Source organism: Ips typographus, linkage group LG12 (assembly GCF_016097725.1).
Source record: "Ips typographus isolate SLU linkage group LG12, UJ_Ityp_2.0, whole genome shotgun sequence".
Taxonomy (NCBI): Eukaryota; Metazoa; Arthropoda; class Insecta; order Coleoptera; family Curculionidae; genus Ips; species Ips typographus.
In genome coordinates this window covers 618,995-639,361 of record NC_138433.1, presented here as the reverse complement: position 1 = coordinate 639,361, position 20,367 = coordinate 618,995, and the positions used below count along the sequence as shown (strand labels likewise).

The following is a 20,367-nucleotide window of genomic DNA, read 5'->3' as shown; positions in this document are numbered from 1 at the left end:
ACTCCCAATCCTGCGCCGTTAAAAAACTTTTGACAGTTTACAGCGTTACAGAAAACTGTACTTACCGACATTTTTAAAATGTCAAGTAAGCAAAACTTAACCTCATACTTAGAGCTTAAACTGCTTGGTCACTCAAGTTGTTGTTAAATTTCTTGAAAAATGAGTTCAATCGGTACTGGGGTAAGTGTAAACCCCTCCGGGGGGGCGTTATTAATCTTTTACAACGTGTGGGCTTGCAGTACGATCTTTCGGCCTCGCAATTCTCCCCCGATGGCCGGGTTTTCCAAGTGGAGTATGCTATGAAAGCGGTTGAAAACAGCGGAACCGTAATTGGTCTCAAAGGCACTGACGGGATCATCCTGGCCGCTGAAAAGCTTGTCCTGTCCAAACTGCATGAGCCTACCACCAACCAAAGGATCTTCAACATAGACAAACACATTGGAATGGTGAGTTTCACTTTGCAGAGATTTCAAGTGTTCATCTGCTGTTTTTAGGCGTTTTCCGGGCTGATCGCCGATGCTAGACAGATTGTGCATATTGCTCGTAGAGAGGCTGCAGAGTACAGGCAACAGTACGGGTCTAGTATCCCTTTGAAGTACCTTAATGACAGAGTGAGCATGTATATGCATGCCTACACTTTGTACAGTGCTATAAGACCCTACGGTTGTAGTATTATCCTCGCTAGTTATGAGCATGGAGAGCCAGTGATGTACACCATAGATCCTTCAGGGATTAGCTATGTAAGTTCCCTGTACTATAAGTACTATTTTTAATTAAAAAAATTAAATAGGGCAACCATGGGTGTGCAGCAGGCAAAGCTAAACAATCAGCCAAAACTGAGATAGAAAAACTGAAATTAGGTCAAATGACCTGCAAGGAACTGACTAAAGAGGCGGCAAAAATGTAAGAAAAAATATTCTCAAACCAATTAAAACATACACAACTACAAGATTGGTTTCACAGCATTTACTTGGTGCACGACGAATTAAAGGATAAAAATTTCGAGTTAGAACTGTCCTGGGTGTGTAAGGACAGTGATGGGCACCACGAACGCGTTCCCGAAAACGTGTTCCAGGAGGCTGAAAGGGCCGCAAAACAAGCCATGGAAGCCGATTCCGAATCCGATACTGATGATATGTAATAATTAATATAAGTTAGGTTAAAGGTTTTGTAATGATTTGTATTCTAAAGGTCATTAAATAAACGTATTTAATAAAAGTGGCTTAAGTACAATAACATTGGTATATAGTGATGTCATTAATCAAGTTACCTGTCAATGCATTTTCAAAACGTCAAACTCACTGATGACGTGCATCGCTCCCATTAGTGCCGACGACCATACGTCACTGTTCCAATTACAAATCAATGTACTAGAGGAAGACAAAAAATTTCAAAGTACGTCACACTAATCCTGACATTGAAATTGATTAGTTTTGAAGCATTTAATAGTTGGAGGAGAGTGATAAATTAGATTTCATTAAAAAAAAAAGGATTTAATCAGTAATCCTAGTACATGTACAAATTAAATAAATACTTTTGTTCGTATAAAAATACGGTCACCATGATCAATATATAATATTGTAGTAAACAATGGTTTGTTTTGTTTGCAAGCAAACCACGTGGCTTGGTAGGACCTCTGAACTGAATACAGTAAACGTACCTTAAAACAGATACAACAAAAATACCCTTAAAATATGCAAAAGGGAAAAATAAAAAATAAAATACAAACACACACACATTGTACTCTCAAAATGGTACTTTTTAATTTGACTTGTACATTCTTCTTCTGAGCCTCTGGTTGGTGGTACGGTCCTTTAGTGATTATTATTAGTGCAGTCAAATCAAGACTAATGTAAAGCAAATGCAACTACGGACGAACGAAGAAATTAAAATTATTTAAGAGAGAAATTTTAGTGTCGCGATCGGTGCGACTCTTCGCGTCTATCGCGCTCGCGATCTCGTTCGCTTTCGCGTCCGCGTCCCGATTCGCGTTCCCGTTCACGATACGAACGTTCCTCGTAATAGCGCGATTTGGACGAAGCGTCACCGCTTGCGTCCGGAGCTTCCACCGGTGATTTATTCCTAGGACGAGACACCCTCGACCTGGAAGGTACAGAATTTACCAGCTGCTTCCTAATTTGAGAGAAGAAATAAAAAGAAAACGCTAAAATTGAAGAAGGCCTTCTTCAGTGCACTCCACAACAGCAAATCTACGATTCAGTTAAAAAAGACTTACTCTTCCGGTTCTCTCTCTCTGTAGTCACGCTCTCGTTCGCGTTCCACACGGTCTCCTCGGCTTCTGGAACGATCCCTTTCCCGTTCTCTCTCTCTGTAACTGTCAGAATAGTACCTGTCTCTGTCGCGTTCACGATCTCTATCCCTCTCGCGTTCCCTACTTCTTTCCCTGTATCTATAAACAATTCCATACATTTTTTTTTATATGGTCTGTTCAGTGACACTTTCTTAATGCACCTAGAAGCTTTTAATAATTTAAAAATTCTGGGAAGATTTAAGACACTTTTCTTGTGATACTTTTTAAAAGGTTTCCAATAGCATTTAGAGGTTTATGGAACTTTCAAAATGGTACTAGAGGCCTCTGGCTATTTAAAACAGTTCTGGGAAAGTTTAAGACAGTCGTAGAGGGCTCTGGAACTTTCAAAAAAGTTCTCAGTAGCATTTAGAGGTCTTTGGCACATTCAAAACGGTCCTAGAGGCCTCTGGCAGTTTAAAACAACTGTGGGAGGGTTTAAGACACTTGTAGAGGCCTCTGACACTTTTTAGAAGGTTTTCAATGACATTTAGAGGTCCATGCAACTTTCAAAATGGTCTTAGAGGCCTCTGGCAATTTAAAACAGTTCTGGGAAAGTTTAAGACAGTTGTAGAAAACTCTGGAACTTTCAAGAAAGGTCTCAGTAACCCTTAGAGGCCTTTGGCACATTCAAAACGGTCCTACAGGCTTCTGACAATTTAAAACACGTCTGGAAACGTTTAAGACACTTGTAGAGGCCTTTGGCACTTTTTAGAAGGTTCCCAAGAGCGTTTAAAAATCTATGGAACTTTCAAAATGGCTCTAGAGGTCTCTGGCAATTTAAAGCAGTTCTGAGAAGGTTTAAGACACTTGTATAGTCAAATTTTTACCCTTTGAGAATGACGTCAAGCAGGTGAAAAAACACGCATGTCTGGAATTAGATCACAAGTTTTAACCTACAAATGCTTTGAAAAATGAGTGATCATGAGAGTTTCAGTTGACATCTGGAAACTGTTTCTTTTCGTACTCGAAAAAAAGCAGCACATTTAGAATTAGCATTTGGGCCTTCTCATTGTAGCGCAGCATTTTTATACCTTTGATATTCGTTTAAACCAAAGTGACAGTAAATGTCAACGTTTTCAATTTGACAGGACGACAAAATTAACAACGTGCCTTTGTTTATTTCACATGTTTGATATGCGAGAAACAAAGATGTAAAAAGATGACGTCATTCTCAAAAGGTAAAAATCCAACTATAGAATTCTCTGACTTTTTTTAGAAGGCTCTTAATAGCATTTAAAAGTTTATGGAACTTCTCAAATGGTACTAGAGGCCTCTGGCAATTTAAAACAGTTCTGGGAAAGATTAAGACAGTTGTAGAAAGCTCTGGAACTCTTCAAAAAGTTCTCAGTAGCATTTAGAGGTCTTTGGCACATTGAAAACGGTCCTAGAGGCCTCTGGCACTTTGTAAAAGGTTCTCAACAGCATTTAGAACTTTCAAAATTGTCTTAGAAGCCTCTGACAATTTAAAACAATTCTGAGAAGGTTTAAGACACTTGTAGCATTTTTTAGAAGATTAGAGGTGTCTGACACTTTCAAATTTTAAATCAAATGAGATAAGAAATGTGACGCAACAGTTACTGAGCAGAATATAATTTTTAAATGACAAAACGACTACTCACCTGGATGAAGATCGTTCTCTTCTACCGCGTCGATGCGATCTATCCCTAGAACGAGACCGTTCCCGTCTCGAAGAGCTGTAGCTTTTGTCCTCCACTCCACGTAAAGTGTCTTGCAACGAACTGATGAGGATTTTGCACCGATCGTCTCCCGCCACTTTGGACTGTTTAATCAGTGAAATTGCCGTCACTAAAGTTTCAATAGCGCTTGCGTACTCGCCGGCTGCCGCATCCGACACAGCCCTTGCTATAGCCGAAGATGACACCGTTCGGTTTCTTGACATTATATCCTCGAATTCCTGAAACAATTATTTCAGTTGGGGTTGTTCTTGTGTAGGGAAGTAGCGGAAGACAACCTGCTCGCTAATTGGTGGAATATCAGGTCTGTGGTCTGGCGGTGGTCCCCCGTATGGTGGTTGAGACATATTACCCGGGGGTCCGTAGCCGTGAGGTGGCCCGTGTGGTGGTGGCTGCTGTGGCCCCATTGGTGGACCGTGGGGTGGTCCTTGTTGCATCACTACAAAAATGTTGAGTTATTCGGAAAAAAAAAAAACATTAAAATAACCCTCACCAGGACCTGGTCCAGGCCCCATCTGCATCGGTGGAGGCCCTGACGGAGGGAAGAAAGCGGGATTGACGTGTGGAGCAGGTCCTTGAGGTGGACCCTGCGGTGGACCCACTCCAGGAGGTCCTTGAATAGGTGGGGGCCCTCTTGGTGGTCCCTGCATTGGTGGAGGACCTTGAGGAAAACCTTGCTGCATTGGCGGTCTATTCCAATCGGGACGCATGCCCGGTGGACCAGGCGGAGGCCCTTGAGGCGGCATACGTGGCGGCTGACCTTGTGGTGGCCCTTGATACTGTTAAATCAAAAATTAACAGTCAGTCACATGACTGGATTTATGTGATTACCATTGGGGGACCGGGACGTGGGCCTTGCGGTCCAGGAGGTGGGGGCCCACCAGGTCTCATATGGCCCATATTAGGACCAGGGCCGTTGGGCCTCGGTGGTCCGTTCCACTGGGGCTGTCCTTGAAATCTGGGCGGTTGCTGCTGCATATTAGGCGGACCATTAAATACAGGAGGACCTTGCATTCTTGGACCACCTACATTACACATTACTTGTCAATAACACAATTAATAGTTATTTAACCAACTAGTGTATTAATCGCCAATTAATATAACAGTTGAAGTCTATAATAAACCTTTATTATTCTAAAAAGTTTGAAAAATCATCATCAAATCAAAATCATAGGCACCCTTGAAAATGACAGTGACAGTTAGTTCTGTCGGTAATGGTGGATGAAAATAATGTAAGTCTATTTCTCTCTGTTCAATACAAATAAAGAAGGATATAACTATACTATATATTATGTATTTAGTTGCCTATGATAAAATCCTGCATTAATGAAATACACCATCGATGGAAAAGTTCTTTATTAAACTTACCAAATTGAGGATTGCCAGGTGGCCCCATAGGAGGGCCCCTCATCGGCCCCTGATTCATCGGAGGCATCCGATTACCAAAGTTTTGCATTGGACCCTGATTAGGGGCGCTCGGATGTTGCGGCCTGTTGTTTGCATTGTTGGCAGGGGTGGGGCGTGTCTTTGATTGACTCTCAAAATTCGACAAGGCCTGTTTCGTAGTGAGGGTGACATGAGGACTTTGCCCGTGTATCTCCTTTTTGGGCAACAACTCCAGACATTTGCGCATGCTCCCATCAGAACCTAACGATATGACGCAGAAGCCTTTCGATTGGCCGTTGGCGCGATGTTCGAAGAATTTCACTTCGTGAAAGTCATTAATTCCAATGCTCTGCACTGCATTTGCAATGTCCTGATCGGTTGTCCACTAAGAGAAATGTTAAAGTCTACATAAAGCTTATTAACTCCTATATAAAGCTGATTTTTTGCGTTTATAAAAGATAGGGCCCCTGGTGGTCAATTTTGGAAAAAAAAGTTGATTTCGAGTAGTAAATTAGCACTGATTTCATAATTTTATGGTGTATGTAATGTAATATAAACCAAAAATGTTAGGTTAGGACCAGGTTGCTTGATTTTAGTTGTTTTAAATGAGGTCACAATGACGTGATTTGACAGAACCATTATTAAACCAAATGTCAAATTACATCATTGTGACGTCACGATCTTCTCCTTTCTGGAAAATAACAACACCAGTCTGATTTATAGTAATTTCAGTTTTAAGGTTAAGGTTCTAAAAAAATATCACTTTACACTGTAATAAACAATAAACATTGTTAAAATTGCCTATTTTTATGCAAACCATACAGTGAATTAAAACAAAATTGTACTTACCCAGGTAAGGTTACCAACATACAGCTGTAAACGACGTCCCGACGGATTGTGGGACACGGGTGGGGCTGCGGTACCATTGGTACTCTCTGCATTCTCAAACTTGGTTTCGGCGCTTTCTGAATTATTCGTGGTACCTGTGGCGATTACGTCGTCGTACAGGTCCACATTGTCGCCAGAATATTCATCCTACAATCATAAAAATATGAAGTAATGCAAAGGGGCTGGAGCCGGTTCAGGACAAAGTTTCACTTATACTGCGTGAACTGAGCTTAGTTGAGGTGTTAGAGAGTTGGTTCTACGGGATTTAGTTACTTACTTGAGCAAAATCTTGATCTATATCGTCCGCGTATAAATCTATATCGTTTTCCGCCATTTTCTCGCTCACGCGTCCATCAACAACAAACACCACAAACCAAATGCCGGAAAAGACACTAATGACAAGTTGATTGTCAAGTATTAGCCGGCGTTGCCAAACTAGCGTACATAACGTTACTCAACATTTAATTTAGAACCAAAGGTAAATCAAATATTTTTAGGACAACTTGGAGTTAATTTAAAAAAGTTTATTAAGGGTTTTCATTTTACTAAACTGTTTTGAAAACCATTTTAACTTAAATTGATAAAATCACATTTTGACAACGCTGTTACATATAGAGCTGGAGTGTTAGAGATGAGCAAGTCAGGCAACCAGTTATACACTATTGCATAAAAAACGTTTTGCACTAGAATTTTATTTATTATTACAAGAAAAAAATTGTTTACTTGTACGTTTGGATATTTTTAATATTGTAAATAACCGAGTGAAACTATTTTACCGCATTTCAACTAAACCTTTCTACATTTACAAAGCGTTTCGAAACAGGATCCAGATGGAGTGATTTTTTTTTTTAAATTAATGCAGTCAGATATAATTAAAAAAAGGGTTTGAGGTCACGTGTCCATCGTACCGACGAGCCAGTCCTGCCTAATCCAAAATTTGTAACTCGTGTGTCTGTGCGCTTTCTAAATATAAATCAGAAAAATATTCAGTCCTCAACTGAACTTCCAGATCATCACAAGGTGACTTTTTCCTTTAATTACAACTTTGATTTCCCTTTTATTGAGTGTGAGAAACCCTTCAAGGTTAATTGAGCGCAACCCAACATTAATTACTGGTTAATAAGTGTTTGTACTAGCCGCGGTTTAATTAACTGAACAATCATTCAAGTAAAGGCATGTACACAACCGGGGTGTTTTTGCTTCTGCTCCATCTGGATCTGGTACCGTCCGTTCCAGTTCCAGGTGTGGATGGTAGTGAAGGTGTCCTGGTGCGGACAGTACCGTGGGGTACCAACGTGGTGTTGAAATGCCAGAGCAACGATAAAAATCACAACTTTCAGTACTGGCATTTAGTCAATAAGGGCTTGATTATAGGGCCGGCTAATCAGTATGATTTAGCCAAATTCAGGTATGAGATACTATCCGGAAACCTTACAATCAGGGTAAGTTTGGAAAATTCAGTCACCTGCTTGTTTCTATAAATATTTTAGTTTAGTGTTTACGAGGAGGTGTGTACTTGACGTGGTTTCCTAATTGTTACTTTGCATGTGCTTTCAGTTTCGTCACTACTAATTTATTTTTGAAACAAACCAAACACTCATAAATTATAAACGATGTGCAACACTGAAATTGTCACTCCTACAACTAAAAGAACTTAAAAAAACCAGATGTATTTTATATTATTAGAAAACACAACCTTAATCCAATTTCTGGCAATTTAAAATATACTTTTTTTATATTAATACCATTAGATTTGATCTGGCTTTGATCCAAAACTTTAATTCAGTTATGTAGTGGAAAGGCCACTTATTTAGTGCAAACATATGTTCAAAATGGCGCTTCTGTCACACGAACGTCATTGTGTTTCGGGTTTGTGATTGGTCAAGAAAAAACAGAGCAAGCTGAATGCCGCTTTTTTTTAACCAATCACAAACTGTTTTGCAACTTTTCAGGCAGTGTCCAAACAAGAAGAAGGACTGTACGAATGTGTGTCCAGGGCTGTAATCGGTACAGACGTGAACATTCGAGTAGTCCGGATGGTGGTTCAGAATGACTGGGAAGACGTGTACGAAAATGATTACAACGTTAGTAATTTACGTATACTTTGATTTTTTTTTTTAATCAATATAATTTCAGATTAATTTAATTAGAATTTTAATTGCTCTAATCACCTTAGTACTAGTCTCCATGGGTGCTTGGGTGGTATACCGGATGTACAAAGAGCGGTACAGATATCCCAGTTACCTCAGTAAGTACTCTGTTTAACTGATCAGTTTTGATGGTAAAGTAGATGATTTAGATCAAAATGACGATGAGGATGATGATGAGAGCACTGAGGAGTTGTTCAGTCAACCTAGTACATCCAAAACAACTTCAGTCAACAAAATTGTCCGGGACAAGTCGGTGCTTGAGAAAAAGGAGCCCGAATTCCACGACGTTGATATCAGCACTGATTTTGGTAGCATCCTGGATAGTCGAAATGATGCTTAAACTTGTAGATAGATTTTTTTTTATTAGAAATATGTTAAAGTGTATTTTCAAAACTCTTTATTGAACTAGAACAATACAATGTAAACGACTTTGATATATGGAGTGCTACCCTTCACAAGGATTGAGAGGCAAAGCCTTATGGACCCATTGGGGGCCATCTGGTTCATTAAACTCGCTGGCAGTGTGAGCACATTGGCTGCGCAACACCCATTTTGACGTTAAGAGTCCCTCAATTCCTACAGGGCCTCTAGCGTGGATTCGTCCAGTGCTGATACCCACTTCAGCCCCTAAATTTAAAAATGTGGCAACTATGTAAACTGATCGACTGTCATTAGTGTCATTTGTCAAATTTTTAGTTAAGCCGGATCACCACACTGACATAACTATCTGTTTTTTTGCGGTAATTAAAAAATTCAACTTATGTAGCATCAATTCCTAATAAACTACTTGAATTTTCCATTAGGAAAAAATTGAAAAAACTCACCATCTGGTGTCGCTATGAGCAAAATAATGCACTCGTTATTTCGTCTGGTTTTCGAAATTGGGAAGTGGCCATTTTGTACGCGACATTTTTAGCACCCAAATACACAGTTTTTATTAATTAATATTAATGCACAACAGTAATTAAATAATTAGTAAAAGACAAGAAACTTCAACCTCCAACTTAACTGACAGGGAATAAAGAAACAAAAGCGCATCACACTTGTTTACGTGCAGCAGTTACTATAGCAACCATAGCACACTATACTATTTTTTTTTAATCTGTTACAAGGTGCGTTCGGAATTTAAGTGTTATTAGAGTGTGTTAGGTATTTTAGTCACTTACCCAGTCCAAACCTGAATCCATCAGCCATTCGACTGCTGGCATTGTGGAAAACGCAGGCTGAATCCACTTTTTTCAAGAAAGCTTCCGCTACCTCTTCTAGAATACCACAGAAAAAGCAAAACTTTTACCACAATCAAAAAAATTACTTTTTTCAGTGATGATAACGTCCGTATGGGCACTTCCGTACTTGTGAATGTGGTCAACGGCCTGTTCTAAATCATCCACCACTTCAATGCATAATTCCAACGAACCGTATTCTTTTTTCAAGCTTTTTGCCAGAGGAGGCCCGAATTGAAGGTATTTAGACAACACGGGCCCTGTATGCAATTAACACTCACACAACTGAACTTGACGACTGATACTACTACAACCAGAATTGATTTTGACATTCCAACTCTTCAAATTACAGCACAAATCGGAGAAAAACTCTCCCTCCATCAAATCCTTGTGCAACAAAATGGTTTCGACCGAATTACAGGCGGAAGGGTATTGAGTTTTGGCGTCTTTGATGATTTTAAACGCTTTTTCTGGTAGGGCACACTTGTCTACGTAGATGTGACACACACCTATACAACTTAATCAGTGTTTTCATTGAAAATAACCTAAATGTGGCAACCTTCCGAATGTCCCATGACTGGAATTCGACGGGCGTTGTCTTGTATAAACCTAATAAGTTGATAGCCCCCTCTAGGGATGATCAGGTCAATGTACTGGTCCATGTTGATTAGGTCTGCTATTTCTTCCTTAGTACTGACCTGTACATGGTGATGGTCAGAGAGACAGAGATGGAGCTAGTTTTGAATGATAAATACCAAACCAACTGCTCCTTTACACTTAATAGTAGCCAAAGCTTCATTGAGAATCTTCATCATGATTTCGTTGGAGTGTACAGCCTCGTCACCTCCTTTTAACACCAAACCATTACCTGAGGCAATACTTAAAGCGGCAATTTGTGGTAAAACGTCCGGCCTCGACTCAAAAATCACCAAAATCACCCCGATTGGCACGGTTATTTGAGTCAATTCCAGCCCTTCAGCCAATCTAAAATAACCCAACTTTTGACTTGGAGAAACTCTTTGAAGCAAAAACACCCACAAAGTCCTCCTCAACACTTTGCCTAAGATGGTTTTGCTCGATTCGGCCACCTGCCTCAAACCCACTGACAAGGCTTGGATTTTTGCAGGTGTTAGAGTGAGACGACCGATTAAATTCGCGGACAATCCATTTTTTTTCGCTTCTTCAAGATCTTTAAGGTTGGCCGCCATTACTGCCGATTTTTGTGCGTCCAGCAATTCGGCAAACTTGTTAATACAGGCCGCTCTGTCATTGGCCGTTACTAGATTTAAGGCTCGACTACTATTTCTTGCTAGTTTTTTCCAAAAAATTGTGCTTTACTTTTTTGACGTATTGTGTCAAAACATACTGACGTATAAAGAGAATGGACCGGCCATTTTGATTATCCAATTGACTCCATTGTAGTGCAACAAAGGCTGTATTCGTTTTGAGGCTCCATCGAGCGAGCAGAGCGAATTTGACGTCACGATGACGTAATTTAAGAAAACCATAATTCAATCACCTGTCACTTTACGTCATCGTGACGTGCTCTGCTCGCACGAATAAGCTCAGTGACAATCATGAAAAGGCGGGGAAACAGACAAAACGCAAAAAAATGAAAGTAGGCTGTGAATTGCCCCCTAAGCCTTCTTCGATTTCTAAAATGCATTGTGTGACGTATTGCGGATTGTTTACCAAAGCCGCATTCGTTTTCAAGCCTAATGGAGCGAGCAGAGCGTTATTGACGTCACAATGACGTAATTTGACAGTTGGTTAAATTATGATTTTGCTAAACTACGTCATCGTGATGTCAGAAACGAGCTGCTCGCTCCATGGAGCTTAAAAACGAATGCGTCCCAAGTGATGGCTATACACAAATGACCAGGGTTGCCAGATGCAGAAGTTTTAGGCTACATTTTGACGTTTGAACGAACCTCCTAACTGTCATATAGTAACCAAGTTGAATAATTATTAATGAATTAAAGGCAGCCATTCTGTAGGCAAAAATCTTGTAAATCATAATATTAAAAATTCTGAAAAAATTCACAGTTAATTTACAATAAAAAGGCTACAAATGAGTAAAAAAATCAAGGCTGTAACCCAAAAAATAAAAATTTGGTGAGCCTTGAAAGCTGCACGGTTTAGTGATGAAGGCAGCCATTTGGAGTTGTCAAATTTCTAGTACATCAGTTACACTATTGCGTTTCACGTCAAATATCTCGGTTATTTGTAATTTTTAAAGAAAATTGTATTCGGGTAAAAAAAAGTCAAAACTACGGGCTACATTTTGACGTTGGAACGAAATTTCTAGCTGTCATAGTAACCAAGTTATACCCTGTCAATTAAGGCTTTAAAAAGTGACTGAAAGACTAGTCCATTCTCTTAAATTTTAATGGTGGTATACCTTCAGCAGCAATTTTTTCAGTATTATCCTTGGTACAGGAATTTTCTTGTACGAAAAACGTTCCAAACTTTTTTCCAGACAGGACGCTTAGTAAAGCGTCCGCTTTCAAACCGTTAGCCACCACCACTGAAGTGCCATGCTCTAAAGCCCAAAGGGATGCATCAATTTTAGTGGACATTCCACCTGTAAACCTCGTGAGTTAAAGTTAACTGTATGCGAGTAAATACGACCTTAACCTTTGCCAATAGCGCTTCCCGCACCGAATTCAACCAATTTCTTGGTGTCTTTAGTGAAGGTGTGGATGATTCTGGCGTTGGGGTCGCTGGGGTTCTTGTCAAACACTCCATCAATGGTGGAGAGGATTATCAGAAGGTCTGCGCCGATTTCTGTGGACAGCATGGCGGCTAAAGTGTCGTTGTCCTTCAGGTTAATCCCTTTGCATAAGGTTGGACCTTAAAAATACGCAAGTTTGAATGTGAAAAGCGGTTTTAATAAAGTTCTACAATTCAAGTCCGGTTGGGGTAGGACAGCGTCGTTAGTGTTCAAAATTGGGATGATTCTAAGGTTGATCAGGTTGGACAGGACGTCTTTGAGCACTTGACGGTTGGTGTCCTGGTAGAGGTCAGTTTCAGTGACCAACACTTGGGCGCATTGTATGTCAAATTTGGTGAAAAGTGCGTTGTACAAGCACATGAGACTGGGTTGTCCCACAGCTGCAGCTGGTTTCTTATCCACTGACTTCATCTCCACCTGAATTAAAAAAAAACTATAAAACTGACCAGTGAAATGTTGATTTGGAAATCACGTGAACTTTCGTGGATATCTGACTGCGTCCATGGGCCACTGAACCACTGGTAATAAAGACGATTTCCTTGCCTTCTTGGTGTAAGTTGGCCATCTGCAGGCAACCCACATTACACCACACAAAACACACAAGTAAAAGTGACTATAACCTGCTCAATCAGGTTGGCTAAACGACTCATAGCAATTTGCTTTCCCTTTTGCATAATAACAGCACTCCCAAATTTTACCATAATTCTTTTGGCGTCCCTCAACCGGTCCCTAGTTGGTATCGGTACTTTCTTCAGCTCTATTGGTTTGCACTGGTCCTGAAACCACTCAAAACTTAAAAACTACTTTACCATTTTTGGGTGCCACCGGTACTTTTTCTGGGACATTTTGAGTGGCCACTCCAAATCGTCGCACGTTTTTCAGGCATCTGGAGGGGGTTATTCTTAAAGCCATTTTCTGGCAAAGTGTTGATTTTTTTTCACATTAAATTTTCAATCTGTTTTTGTTGTCAGCTGTCACTGTCAAATTGGCAATTGCCTAGGTGTGCTAAAGGTGAGATTTTAGAATTTTAAACTTTAAAAAGGCAAATGTATTTAAAAAAAAACCATACAATAATAACACAAAATTAATAAACCTACACATCACATTATAATTGTAATATTATATAAATAATATCTTACTAGTATATTTTTAAACTTAAAAAACTCAAATCACTACCACCTTTGGAATATCACAATGTCACACGGTAAAGGTTTTACCTGATTGGCTACTAAACTTTAAACTTAAAAATCGATTTCCTCGTAAGAAAACGTGGGAATTTTGCATTTATTGGTGTGATTTTCGATCGAACGTCGATCGGATTCCGGCCTGGTGTCGCTCGGTTTGGCCTGGTAAGTAGGTTGGTCTTCTTCGGGTTCCTCCACTTTACAGGAACCCGTCCACTCACTTTCCGGATCTGAGAACAGGTTCTTGTCGTTCTCCAGAACGTCCTCGATGGAATATTCCGATATTGCTGAAATATTAATGAAAATTTAGTGACATGTGTCAGTGTCACTTGATTATATATTGTTCTCTCTTCTTTGCACTGATTTTTAAAGGAAAACCAACTTACTGTCATCATTATGAATGCGTCCCGTTGCGCTAAAATCGTCCCAACGATCATCAAACTCCAAATGTTTGTTGGTATCCATTTCTTGTGGTGTTTGCAACACCGGCGACTCGTTTTCGCTCACGTCGAATATTTCAGTGACTTTTACCTGCAAAAAAAATCCAACTTCAAGGCAACTGGATCGTAAACTGTCAAAATTGTACCTTATTGTTTTCGTCCAAATAATAGTAGGCCATGACCGCCTCGTGGTCTGACGTCACGTGTAGGATATGATCGAACGTGTCGTCATCGATAGTGTCGGTCTTATCGATCGTAAAGCTGGGTTTACGTTGTAAGATCTGTCTGGTGTTGAATTTGTTTTCGGGATGCTCCATATCGCTGAAAAGCACCAAATATAAGGAATTTAATCACACCAGATTAACCTTTAACCCGTTTACGTTTCAATTGTTTTTTTTTTAATCATAATTACCTGTCATCCAAATTCAGTGTAAAGTTCAAGTTCATTTTGTTTGCAACTAAATCAGTCTCGTCAGTTATGATACCTTTAAAAAATTACTAGTAAAAATACAGAAAAAACTAATGAAAAATTATAATAACCTCCATATTCTGTGATGGCTAATTGGCAAGTGATTTTCGCGCTAATTTGCTGCCGTTTTTTGTTCACACGGTTCAAAATGGCGGACACTTGATCCAACAGTACTCGACTGATGTCCCACAAGGTGTTTCCGACTTGTGGAGCTGCCGCCATAAATCTATAAACGCAATAATAGCGTATCCTAGTTAGTGATTGGTCAAAAAAAGTTGAAAGCTGCTTATTTTGACCAATCACAAACTATTCCCAGTATTTTGACACTTGAAAATCTACAATGTCAAACTAAAAGTCAAGTGGGCTGGTGCGTGAAAAGGTTATTATCAGCAATTTGTGAAAACACCTGTCTAATTCGTTTCAAACGTCAGATTAACTGTGCTAAACAAAGATCACGTGTTTTCACTCAGAATCACCTTTTTTTAGCATGCAATGTAGGATGAAAGACAGGAGCGACATCTTGGTGCGATAAAAGGGCGCGACAAGGCCGATGCCGGTGCGAATAAGTATCAAAATGCCTGCCAACAATGTGGGTGAGTTCAAACTGAGTTAGATCACGTGACACTACTCTACGGGTTAGTTTAGGGGTGACAAACCTACAAAAATAAGGGCCGGTGCGTTGCGATTATCGTGCCCCCGAAACGAATACAAAAAAGCCCCAAAAACCACGAACAAACTCACTTGGTAAAGGTGGCATACACCATATCGGCAGGCAACGTGTACGGTAAGCTTAAAACTGACAGCAGTTTCATTCCTCTGTGCTTGAAAATCCAGTTCAGGACTCCTTTGTTAGCGGATTGGATTACTTCTTCGAACACGTTCAGGACCGTATCAGGAACGTTTGAAACTAAAGCTTCCTGAAAGGTGATACAAAAATAATCAAAATTGCTATATTGAACCACCCTGTAACTGTGAAAATAACCAAGTTATGGGCAGTTAAAGTGTAAACTCTCAAATTCATACTTCAATCCAGCACGACCTAAGTTATTAACTAAAAAAACTCGGTTATTTGAGATTGTTACTATAATCACTATATAGGGTGGTTTAAAGAGAATTTCAAGGGCTACAATTTGGAGTGTACCACCCTGTAACTCACCCTGTGTTGAAGTGGAACTGTCTGATTCAGACCTACACAGCACAACCTAACTATATTACTTAAAAACTCGGTTATATGAGATTTTAAACTTTAACACCGTTTTTTTCCCTGACTGTACCAAATTTTGTAGTATTTTTTTAGGTTATTCAATAGGAAATTTCATGAGGATTCCAAAAATGTGCTTAAAACAGTCAGTTTCTCATTCCAAGTAGGTTTACAGGCGATTTTGTCCCTGACTGTCCTTTCAAACTGTCTCTCTGGCAGTTCAAACTTTGACACTACTTTCCTCTCTGACTTTACATGATTTTGAAGTGTTTTTTTATGTTATTGAATAGGAAATTTAATGAGGATTCCAAAAATGTTCTTAAAACAGTCATTTTCTTACTCCAAGTAGGTTTTACAGGCGATTTTGTATCTGACTGTCCTTTAAAACTGTCTCTCTGGCACTTCAAACTTTAACACCATTTTTTCTCTGACTGTACCAAATTTTGTAGTGTTTTTTCATGTTATTGAATAGGAAATTTAATGGGGATTCCAAAAATGTGCTTAAAACAGTCATTTTCTCAATCCAAGTGTGTTTTACAGGCGATTTTGTCCCTGACTGTCCTTTCAAAATGTGTTTCTGGCAGTGCAAATTTTGACACCGTTGTTCTACCTGACTGTACCAAATTTTGTAGTGTTTTTTTATGTTATTGAATAGGAAATTTAATGAAGATTCCAAAAATATCCTTAAAACAGTCATTCTCTTACTCCAAGTGGGTTTTACAGGCGATTTTGTCCCTGACTGTCCTTTCAAACTGTCTTTTTGGCAGTTCAAACTTTAACACCATTTTTTCCCTGACTGTACCAAATTTTGTAGTGTTTTTTTCAGGTTATTGAATAGGAAATTTAATGAAGATTCCAAAAATGTGCTTAAAACAGTCATTTTCTTACTGCAAGTGGGTTTTACAGGCGATTTTGTATCTGACTGTCCTTTAAAACTGTCTCTCTGGCAGTTCAAACTTTGACACTACTTTCCTCTCTGCCTTTACATGATTTTGAAGTGTTTTTTAATTTTATTGAATAGGGAATTAAATGAGGATTCCAAAAATGTGCTTAAAACTGTCATTTTCTTACTCTAAGTGGGTTTTACACTCGATTTTGTCCCTGACGTTCTTTAAAACTGTCTTTCTGACAGTTCAAACTGTAACACAAATTTTGTAGTGGTAGAAACTGTCAAATTCACGACAATCAGTTTATAACAGTGAATAATACGGTTTGTTGACATTTTTCTCGAGATTGAGTGGTATATTACAATTACACATCGCTAAAAACAGCTTCCACAATTAGATCCAATAAATTGTTATTATTTATCTTTTATACGCATCGTTGGTTTGTTAACAAAATAATTGCATTTGAAAGTCCAACAATTATTGATATACCGCAGACATCTGGCCGTTAAAATTATTATCGTATAATGCGTGGGAGCGTGTCGTAGAAAAAAAGTAATTTTGCAACTTGTTATGTCTATTAAATATCCCCTTAGCAACAAAATCATCAATCTTATCTTCAAAACCTGTTTCAATGGGTCGGGTATAAAACAAAGTGGACTTTCAAACTAATTGAGTCATCACAGGGTCTTTGTTCATCACTTTTCCACTCACCTGTCTGTGCATTTTACAGTCTCGACACTGGGGGTCGTAAACCAGCGTTTCCTCCACCTGATTCGAAACAACAAAGGTGGATTGCACCGCCAGACATTTGGTGCAATTGATCAGGTTGTTTTTGTGCAGAAACCTTAAAGCGTCATCGAATCCCTGTTTGCACATGTTCGCTAACGTTTCTGGATGTGGGGGGAATAAAATCCTCACTATCCTGTACATGTTGTGTTTGGACAGTTCAATGCTGGTGTTGGCAAAGTTGATCTAGACACAAATTAGTTAATACAAGCTGGGAAAACACCCAGAAACTTACGTGGAACAGTTGAGAACTGTCATCTCTAGGGCAAATATCACTTTCGCCGCAAAACGGACTGACTGTAATAGTGTTTTCGTCCAAAGTGGGTAAATTATCACTGTAACCCCCATCCATGTATCGAACTCCTTTCAGTTTAGGTGGGAACAGTCCCGAAAAAATTGGGATAAATGAAGAGGCCAACAAAGCCTGGATCAGTTCCTCTCTAGTGTCGAATTGGGACACTATGACGTTCATACCTGTGAACAATAAGCTTGTAGTACCAGAATTGCCTTCATGTCAATAAGTAACAATATCAAATCCTTGACCAGTATTATGCAACTTTTAAACAATTTTAAAGATAAGTTATTTTTCATTGTGTGACCTCCTAATATACTAAATTATCTCGGACAATTTCTAGCAATCTACGTCATAGGCATTTAATGATAACGTTATTTTTACATTCATCAGTAATTGAAATTACAAAAGAGAAAAAGCTCACCATCGTAAACACGTGTCAATGATATATGCAGTTTGCCACTGACCCTAATGTGGGCGTCGTCGGGCAGAAACTTCTCCATTGCCTCCATAAGGAGTTTGTGGATGTTAAAGGAGGGATTGAACGGTCCTAAAGAGCGTTTTCTAGCTTCTGTAGCCACTCGAAGAATGTCGCTTGTTGTTTCTCCTAAAAAAAAAAACACAATTTATTACTAAGTGACACCCTATACAGGTGTGGTAAATCAAAACCGACCTTAGAAAAATCGTGTAACGGACAGAGACACATGAATGATTGAATGAATGCGCGTGACAAAGACAGAACACGTCCAAAAATTTTAAGTAGGCCATGATTTTGCAGTAGTGTTGTCAAACTGACTGATTTTACCGACTGGATTTGAGGTTAGATTTTAATTGCAGATGACAGATGAAATATTACTACAATAGGGAGGTCTCGTAACGCTACAGCAAATTTGACAGAAATTGGACTAAATACAGCTCACACTTACCGACTATAATAAATTAGGAATAATCCAACAACAAAATTAATTTTGTCGACGCTATTGGATACTTGGCGTTTGGCCACAGCGCGCTGTAAATATGGCCTACTTCATATTTGTTCGCTTTTCTGTCTTTGTCCCGCGCATTTAATTATCTACGTTTCTCTGTCCGTTACACGGTTTTCCTATGGTCGGATTTTAATTCTGCTTGTCCAGACTTACACAGTGACCCTAAATAGTGTCAAAATTGGGTTTAATTTCCTAAGGAAAGTGCTTGAAAAGCGACATCTCTGGATACAAAGCAAAGTCAATAATTTGAATTAGGAAACCCTGTATATTATAGAGCTACACAGTGACCGAAAAAATGCAATACAGAAATTGTCTGAAATATTTCCTATCAAAATTGTTTTAACAACAAAACATTTAATAAATTATTAATAATCGCAATTTTGCAAAAGGGTAAAAATAACACTAACAATAATAAACATTACGCAGTTTCCTGAAATGTGGGACAAACAATCGTCAAAACACAAAAACAATAATTATGTGGAATTCTCGTTCTAACCAAACAAATGTTGTTTTGTATCTAAACAATATGCCTTTATTACAACAAACTATCGTTATATCAATAAGGAACAGTTCATTAACATGACTTTTGATAAGAATTCGTGCGAAGATCAAACAGAAGAGCAAACATCAAAATTATCGGGGACTGATTGCACGATGGGTTGGTTTGATTGACCCAAACGTGTAAACGGTCCTCGCCCATTTAAATGCCAAAATTAAATACTTACCGAGTGGCAGATCCAATAATAAACAACAAGCGGCAATAGCGCCAGCGGATGCGCCCGATATCTTATTTAACAACAAATGGGGAGCGTATTTGCGAAAACAACAGGCCACACCGACGTGGTAAAGGCCGAGAAATCCACAACCGGCAAAGGATAAATTCATTTTTAATGGTTTAAATGCAAGAAAAACAAAAATTCACACGCTTCTGGTACCCGATCCGAACTCGTTTGTCGTACTTTAAACGGAACACACTCTACCACTGACAACTGTATTCAATGAATTGTGTAGAATGAATGATCGTGCGGAATAGTCATATGAAACGCAAATCGAATGGAATAAAGGTGGGGAAAATGGGTGCAACGTTGCCAAGTCACAAAAGTGAGACTAAAAACTTTTTCGCAATTAATCTCCCTATACTCCTAATGCAAAATCAGTGGTGTACACAAATTATGACCTTCTAAAATGTTTTCATTCAAAAACGTGTAAACTAATCGATTCAAATGCGTAACATACAAAAACAGCTTTTATCTATTTTGAAATGTAAAAACAATTTATTTTTGTCTTTTGCACATTACCGAAAATAACTTCTCTGAATTGTATAACACACCCCCAACAGAAATATTTTACCTGCTCTAAAGAAATTTAACCCTTGACAAACCACACCACCACTTTCAACCAATCACGCGGCTCGTGACGTCACTTAGATAGATAAATCGTAGCTCCGTCTTTGTTTAATTCCATGTACTCCTAACGGTACTATAAAAGAAAACAAGGTCTTCTATCTTATACGATGTTGTCACGTTTTTATATACATGTTCTACTAGGATCTTAAAGACGATTTACAATGGTCAAAAAAAGCAGGTTTCAGCTTGCTGCATGTCACTTCCATGTACCTGTATAGTTATTTACTGTTCCACTGACTGCTGTCATATGGCAACGACTATAAAGCGCTGATTGGCCAGTTTAATACGTGCTTCTTTTGTTTCCTAATTTTACCCAATAACAAGCCTCCA

General features: G+C 39.0%; 5 protein-coding genes across 10 annotated transcripts; 2 read left to right on the top strand and 3 right to left on the bottom strand.

The window, feature by feature from the left end:
- The first annotated feature begins 29 nt into the window (after positions 1-29).
- On the top strand, positions 30-1,218 carry Prosalpha7 (proteasome alpha7 subunit). The gene is made up of 5 exons (XM_081990789.1): positions 30-180; positions 240-446; positions 495-740; positions 791-903; positions 964-1,218. Exons 1-5 carry the CDS (start codon positions 160-162, stop codon positions 1,139-1,141), a joined length of 765 nt encoding a protein of 254 aa, XP_081846915.1. The 5' UTR covers positions 30-159; the 3' UTR covers positions 1,142-1,218.
- Positions 1,219-1,738: 520 nt separating this feature from the next.
- LOC145736343 (cleavage and polyadenylation specificity factor subunit 6-like) lies at positions 1,739-6,689 on the bottom strand. Of its 2 annotated transcripts, none has more exons than XM_081990717.1 (9): positions 6,557-6,689; positions 6,241-6,426; positions 5,374-5,776; positions 4,837-5,030; positions 4,499-4,784; positions 4,284-4,444; positions 3,931-4,226; positions 2,237-2,410; positions 1,739-2,133 (listed from the first exon to the last, which is right to left on the bottom strand). In XM_081990717.1, exons 1-9 carry the CDS (start codon positions 6,611-6,613, stop codon positions 1,911-1,913), a joined length of 1,980 nt encoding a protein of 659 aa, XP_081846843.1. In that variant the 5' UTR covers positions 6,614-6,689; the 3' UTR covers positions 1,739-1,910. The 2 variants fall into 2 exon arrangements, with proteins under 2 accessions (XP_081846843.1, XP_081846844.1); XM_081990718.1 differs by having other exon boundaries at positions 1,739-2,103.
- A 423-nt stretch (positions 6,690-7,112) lies between these two features.
- On the top strand, positions 7,113-8,813 carry LOC145736375 (uncharacterized). The gene is made up of 4 exons (XM_081990790.1): positions 7,113-7,721; positions 8,232-8,363; positions 8,416-8,527; positions 8,579-8,813. Exons 1-4 carry the CDS (start codon positions 7,455-7,457, stop codon positions 8,767-8,769), a joined length of 702 nt encoding a protein of 233 aa, XP_081846916.1. The 5' UTR covers positions 7,113-7,454; the 3' UTR covers positions 8,770-8,813.
- On the bottom strand, positions 8,810-13,379 carry LOC145736340 (delta-1-pyrroline-5-carboxylate synthase-like). Of its 2 annotated transcripts, none has more exons than XM_081990712.1 (13): positions 13,218-13,379; positions 13,007-13,162; positions 12,859-12,951; positions 12,557-12,803; positions 12,290-12,505; positions 12,054-12,236; positions 10,691-10,961; positions 10,408-10,636; positions 10,212-10,350; positions 9,967-10,161; positions 9,742-9,912; positions 9,596-9,691; positions 8,810-9,056 (listed from the first exon to the last, which is right to left on the bottom strand). In XM_081990712.1, exons 1-13 carry the CDS (start codon positions 13,296-13,298, stop codon positions 8,875-8,877), a joined length of 2,259 nt encoding a protein of 752 aa, XP_081846838.1. In that variant the 5' UTR covers positions 13,299-13,379; the 3' UTR covers positions 8,810-8,874. The 2 variants fall into 2 exon arrangements, with proteins under 2 accessions (XP_081846838.1, XP_081846839.1); XM_081990713.1 differs by having other exon boundaries at positions 9,967-10,140.
- Positions 13,380-13,411: 32 nt separating this feature from the next.
- On the bottom strand, positions 13,412-20,098 carry bmm (brummer). Of its 4 annotated transcripts, none has more exons than XM_081990722.1 (11): positions 19,982-20,098; positions 18,070-18,252; positions 17,589-17,827; positions 17,279-17,539; positions 15,221-15,396; positions 14,956-15,135; positions 14,551-14,705; positions 14,423-14,495; positions 14,157-14,331; positions 13,957-14,101; positions 13,412-13,857 (listed from the first exon to the last, which is right to left on the bottom strand). In XM_081990722.1, the coding sequence occupies exons 2-11, from the start codon at positions 18,155-18,157 to the stop codon at positions 13,628-13,630; spliced, it is 1,722 nt and encodes a 573-aa protein (XP_081846848.1). In that variant the 5' UTR covers positions 18,158-18,252; positions 19,982-20,098; the 3' UTR covers positions 13,412-13,627. The 4 variants fall into 4 exon arrangements, with proteins under 4 accessions (XP_081846848.1, XP_081846845.1, XP_081846846.1 ...); XM_081990719.1 differs by lacking the exon at positions 19,982-20,098 and adding an exon at positions 19,357-19,662; XM_081990720.1 differs by lacking the exon at positions 19,982-20,098 and adding an exon at positions 19,357-19,662 and having other exon boundaries at positions 14,956-15,057.
- Between the last annotated feature and the right edge of the window lie 269 nt (positions 20,099-20,367).

Excerpts from the sequence above, each read along its gene's own strand:
- Prosalpha7 (XM_081990789.1), top strand. The coding sequence starts at position 160 with ATGAGTTCAATCGGTACTGGG. Across the intron at positions 181-239 it reads TGAGTTCAATCGGTACTGGG|TACGATCTTTCGGCCTCGCA; the intron begins GTAAGTGTAAAC and ends GTGGGCTTGCAG. Across the intron at positions 904-963 it reads ACTAAAGAGGCGGCAAAAAT|CATTTACTTGGTGCACGACG; the intron begins GTAAGAAAAAAT and ends TTGGTTTCACAG.
- LOC145736343 (XM_081990717.1), bottom strand. The coding sequence starts at position 6,613 with ATGGCGGAAAACGATATAGATTTATACGCGGACGATATAGATCAAGAT. Across the intron at positions 4,785-4,836 it reads CACGTCCCGGTCCCCCAATG|TATCAAGGGCCACCACAAGG; the intron begins GTAATCACATAA and ends TTGATTTAACAG. Across the intron at positions 4,445-4,498 it reads GGGGCCTGGACCAGGTCCTG|TGATGCAACAAGGACCACCC; the intron begins GTGAGGGTTATT and ends ACATTTTTGTAG.
- LOC145736375 (XM_081990790.1), top strand. The coding sequence starts at position 7,455 with ATGTACACAACCGGGGTGTTTTTGCTTCTGCTCCATCTGGATCTGGTA. Across the intron at positions 7,722-8,231 it reads CCGGAAACCTTACAATCAGG|GCAGTGTCCAAACAAGAAGA; the intron begins GTAAGTTTGGAA and ends GCAACTTTTCAG. Across the intron at positions 8,364-8,415 it reads TGTACGAAAATGATTACAAC|ATTAATTTAATTAGAATTTT; the intron begins GTTAGTAATTTA and ends ATATAATTTCAG.
- LOC145736340 (XM_081990712.1), bottom strand. The coding sequence starts at position 13,298 with ATGGCTTTAAGAATAACCCCCTCCAGATGCCTGAAAAACGTGCGACGA. Across the intron at positions 12,506-12,556 it reads ACCCCAACCGGACTTGAATT|GTCCAACCTTATGCAAAGGG; the intron begins GTAGAACTTTAT and ends CGTATTTTTAAG. Across the intron at positions 9,913-9,966 it reads GAATGTCAAAATCAATTCTG|GGCCCGTGTTGTCTAAATAC; the intron begins GTTGTAGTAGTA and ends AATTGCATACAG.
- bmm (XM_081990719.1), bottom strand. The coding sequence starts at position 19,516 with ATGAATTTATCCTTTGCCGGTTGTGGATTTCTCGGCCTTTACCACGTC. Across the intron at positions 18,253-19,356 it reads ATTATTGGATCTGCCACTCG|GAGAAACAACAAGCGACATT; the intron begins GTAAGTATTTAA and ends TTTTTTTTTTAG. Across the intron at positions 15,136-15,220 it reads GTGTATGCCACCTTTACCAA|GTTTGTCACCCCTAAACTAA; the intron begins GTGAGTTTGTTC and ends TTATTTTTGTAG.